General features: G+C 50.3%; 1 protein-coding gene across 1 annotated transcript; it reads right to left on the bottom strand.

Moving 5' to 3' along the window:
- Positions 1–2,090: 2,090 nt before the first annotated feature.
- On the bottom strand, positions 2,091–3,774 carry LOC147098088 (D(1C) dopamine receptor-like). The gene has a single exon (XM_085970857.1). It carries the CDS (start codon positions 3,681–3,683, stop codon positions 2,604–2,606), a length of 1,080 nt encoding a protein of 359 aa, XP_085826983.1. The 5' UTR covers positions 3,684–3,774; the 3' UTR covers positions 2,091–2,603.
- Positions 3,775–4,619: the final 845 nt, after the last annotated feature.

Here is a 4,619-nt window from a genome sequence, read left to right as displayed (position 1 = left end):
ACGACCCACAGCACCTGAGGAAGGAGCAGCGCTCCGAAAGCTTGTGATTTCAATTAAAGCTGTTGGACTATAACCTGCTGTTGTGTGACTTCTTACATTTGTCCACCCCAGTCCAACACCGGCATCTCCACACCACAGCACAAGACATAGAGCAACGGAATAAAACAACCCCCGTGAAAACAGCAGAATACATTCAACACCTGGCTAGATTGCAGGCTCAGTTCCCAATGCCAATCCCTGACTGACTGCTGCAGGACATGACTGGAACTGAAGATGGGAACTGACTTGGGAAATTGTAAGTGAGGGACGGGGGATTAGCCAGGATTACCTGGAGAGAGAGTGTGTGTGTGTGTGTGTGTGTGTGGGGGGGGGGGGGGGCAGGATTGGGCTCTGCCATGATGGTTCCCACAGTTGAATAGCCTGCAGTACTCACTGCCCCAGGGCGAGGTTACTGTGTCCAGAGGCAGTGGTCGGAGCGCTGAGTTTGAAATCAATGCAGCAGCAGTCGAATATCCTCACACAGTTTGGCTGCTCTGTTACTTTTGTTTAGTTTCCGAAGAGCAGAATTTATTTTTAGACAACCAAAACTGCAAGACATTCCAATATATATATACCTCCGGCAATTCAACCTCAAATCCATTAGAGCAACAAGAACTCAACAAATCTGCTTAAAGGGGAACAGAAATGTTTAAGTCCTTTTCTGTGGGGGGAGGGCATACCACAAAGCCAATCGTCATCGTGAAGATGTCACCACAAGCAGCTTTGTGTTTGGTCTTGTGTCTCACCTTGCTGTGGGCACCAGCGCCCTCTAGATACAAGAGGCTGGGCAGTGAGTACTGCAGGCTATTCAACTGTGGGAACCATCATGGCAGAGCCCAATCCTGTCCCCACCCCCCCACACACTCTCCAGGTTATCCTGGCGAATCCCCCGTCCCTCACTTCCCATTTCAGGACTGTTGAGGTTAACTGTATGTGAGGATCTGCCTGGTTAGCACAGGCCAGGCATGGTACCCAGAACCTCCTGGTCCGTATGCTCTGCTCCACACTAGACTAGGTTATTTAGTCAGCACAAATATCTTTTGTTTGTCACTTTGTCGTGAAGATGGTTCCTTTTACGTTTTCTCTAAAGTTAGTCCCAGAAATCTAAAGCTTTAAGAATCACTACTTAGGCCTCAGCTAGAGTACTGTGTCCAATTCTGGGCACTACACTTTAAGAAGCATGTCAAGGCCACGGAGAGAGTGCACGGGAGATTTACTAGAATGGTACCAGGGATGAGGGCTTTCAGTTATGTGGAGAGACTGGAGAAGCTGGGGTTGTTCTCCTTAGAGCAGAGGTTAAGGGGAAATTGACTAGGCATGTTCAAAATGGTTTTGATAGAGTAAATAAGGGTTCACCAGGCTGATACCTGGGATGGCAGGAATGACGTATGAGGAGAGATTGAGTCGATTGGGCTTATACTCGCTGGAGTTTAGAAGAATGAGAGGGGATCTCATTGAAACTTATAAAATCCTAACAGGACTAGACAGATTAGATGCTGGAAGGATGTTCCCGATGGCGGGGGAGTCCAGAACCAGGGGTCACAGTCTAAGGATAAGGGGTAAGCCATTTAGGACAGAGATGAGGAGGAATTTCTTCACCCAGAGAGTGGTGAACCTGTGGAATTCTCTACCACAGAAGGCAGTGGAGGCCAATTCATTAAATATATTCAAGAAGGAGTTAGATATATTTCTTAAGGCAAAAGGGATCAAGGGATATGGGGAGAAGGCCGGGACAGGGTACTGAGTTTGGATGATCTCATGATCGCATTGAATGGCGGAGCAGGCTCGAGGGGCCGAATGGCCTCCTCCTGCTCCTATCTTATGTTTCTATGTCTATGACACTGTTTCCACTGGCAGAAGGGTCGGTAACCAGAGGACACAGATTTAAGGTAATGGGCAAAAGAGCCAGAGGTAAGATAAAGAGATTTTTTTACGCAGCGAGTTGTGATCTGAAATGCTCTGCCTGAAAGGGCGGCGGAAGCAGATTCAATAATAACTTTCAAAAGGGAATTGGAGAAATATTTGTGAAGAGAAATGTGCCGGGCTCTGGGGAGAGAGCGGGGGAGTGGGACTGATTATAGCTCTTTCAAAGAGCCGCCACAGGCACGATGGGCCGAATGGGCGCCTTCTGTGCTGTAAGAATCTATAATTCTAGAAAATACTGGCAGCTTTTATCAGTGGTCTCCTTCCTCCCAACTTGGTCCTTTTTTTGACATTCGTTCAAATCCGGCCTCGGGTGACTGTGTGGAGTTTGCACATTCTCCCCGTGTTTGCGTGGGTTTCCTCCGGGTGCTCCGGTTTCCTCCCACAGTCCAAAGATGTGCGGGTTAGGTTGATTGGCTATGATAAATTGACCCTTAGTGTTAGGGGGATTAAAATGTGTGGGGTTACGGAGATAGGGTGGGATATGTGTTGGTGAAGGGGTTACGGGGATCGGGTGGGATATGTGTCGTGCAGGCTCGATGGGCCGAAATGGCCTCTATCTGCACTGTGGGGTTTCTGTGATTCTGTGAATGTGTCAGATTGGTTTTAGTAACGAGTCCCCAGGCGACTGTCTCCTTTATTCATGCCAACCCATTGCGGGTGAACGGCACGATCTTGTCCAGGGAGATTTCCGCCTCACACTCCAGGTGAAGAGCAGCGGGTAAAAAGTGGGCGGTGTCCCGGGAAGTTTGAGAAATCTGGGACACTTTGTCAAAGGTCAAATCATTGTCGGTCTCTTGCAGGACCACGTGGGGCAGGAGATGGGGGTAACTGAGGGTCATCACATCTTTCTGAAACGTGGTATCACGGTGATAGGATGCCAGCTCATTGCTGAAATTCACAGCTTCCACGTTGTTACTGGGGCAAAACTTGCTGCAAGCCAGGATGGTAGTGAATGCCTTCCTAAAGTCTGCATTAAAAGCATAGATGATGGGATTAAGGGACGAATTTGCCCAGCCGAACCATACAAAGATGTTGAAGGCGGTCTCGCTCACGCACGGCAGCCCGCCAGAGGCGCCGGTGTCGCAGAAGGGAACCATGCAGTTCAGCACGAAAAAGGGCAGCCAGCAAAAGACAAAGACCCCCATGATGATGGACAGCGTCTTGAGGACCTTGGTCTCCTTTTTGAAAGATGTCTTGAGAGAAGCTTCGTGGGCGCAGTCGCGACCCTGGCAGTTCTGAGCGTGTTCTGCGGCTCGTTCCAAAGAGGAAATCCGCCTGATCTGCCTCTGAGCGATCCGGTAGATCCGGGTGTAGGTGACGATCATGATTGCCACCGGGATGTAGAAGCTGATCAGCGAGGAGGAGATGGCGTAAGTTCTGTTCAAGCTGGAGTCACAATCTCCTCGGGTTGTTCCACTGGTGGTTGAGTTGTCCTGCAGGAAGAGGTCCGCGGACCTGTGCCAGCTTAGTTGCACTGGAATGAAGGAAATTAAGACGGACAACAGCCAGGCCACGCCGATCATCACAAACGCTACTCGCTGGGTCATTATCCTTTCGTAACGAAACGGGCTGGCGATGGCCCAGTATCGATCCACGCTGATAACGCACAGGTTGAGGATGGAAGCTGTGGAACACATGATGTCAAAAGCTACCCAAGTATCACAGAAGCCTCCAAACGGCCAGAAGCCAGCCACCTCGGCGATGGCTTTCCAGGGCATCACCAAGAGCGCCACAAAGAGGTCGGAGACAGCGAGCGAGATGACGAAAGAGTTCGTGACTTTCGACCGCAAGTGTCGGAACTTGATCACCGCGGCGCAGACCAGGGTGTTCCCCAGCAAGGTGGAGAGGATCAGGAGGAACAGGAGGCAACCGGTCACCGCCCTCAGCGTTAACTGGGATCTTTCCTTCCCTCGCTCCTGATTCCTGCCCCGAAACCAGGTCTCATTGATCGTGTCTTCCAGATAGCTAACGGCGGGACCCAGCAGAACGCCATCCAAATCACCCATGTGCCTTATCCTCGCTCCCTAGCTCGCCATTCAAAGCGAGCCTCACATCCACTCAATCACAGCTCAAGTCAAGTTGGAAACATCGAGTGAGAACCAAGTCCTATTGATTGAACGCCGCAGATCTCCGATCAATGAATAAAACGACGATCTCTCGGTTCGACCCCCATCCAAGAAAGCTTTTGTGCGGAGTAATCGGTCGCTATTCGATAGCGGACAGTTGGGGGGTGTTAATGCAATTTCCCCAACCGCGCTCCCGTTCTATTCACATCAGCAACTGGCGGTTGCGAAGCTTGTCCAATATCCGCCGCCGGGGAACTGAAGTCACGACTTCTGCAATTCCGCACCGGTATTATTGGCAGGGCAAGACTCACCTTAAACATAACAACTCGACTCGGAAACTCCTGCAGCCAGGGACGAATCCAGACCTGGATTTGTGTTTTTTTCCCTTTCTCTCCAGGTAGTCAATTTCAGGCTATTTAAACATCGCCCTTTGTCATCTCAGATATGGTGTGAGCGGCCAAACATCAAATCCTTTCACTCCCCCATCCACCACTCCCCCCACCCCCCCACTCGCTCTGTATCATCAGCATGTTTTTTTCATCTCGCCCTTTTGTATTGAAACTAATCAGAGCGGTGTCTGCAAATGGA

Source organism: Somniosus microcephalus, chromosome 30 (assembly GCF_052327205.1).
Source record: "Somniosus microcephalus isolate GS21.2 chromosome 30, FLI_Smic_1.0, whole genome shotgun sequence".
NCBI lineage: Eukaryota > Metazoa > Chordata > Chondrichthyes > Squaliformes > Somniosidae > Somniosus > Somniosus microcephalus.
Note: the sequence above shows the minus strand (reverse complement) of the source record. Positions and strands in the feature narration are given on the sequence as shown.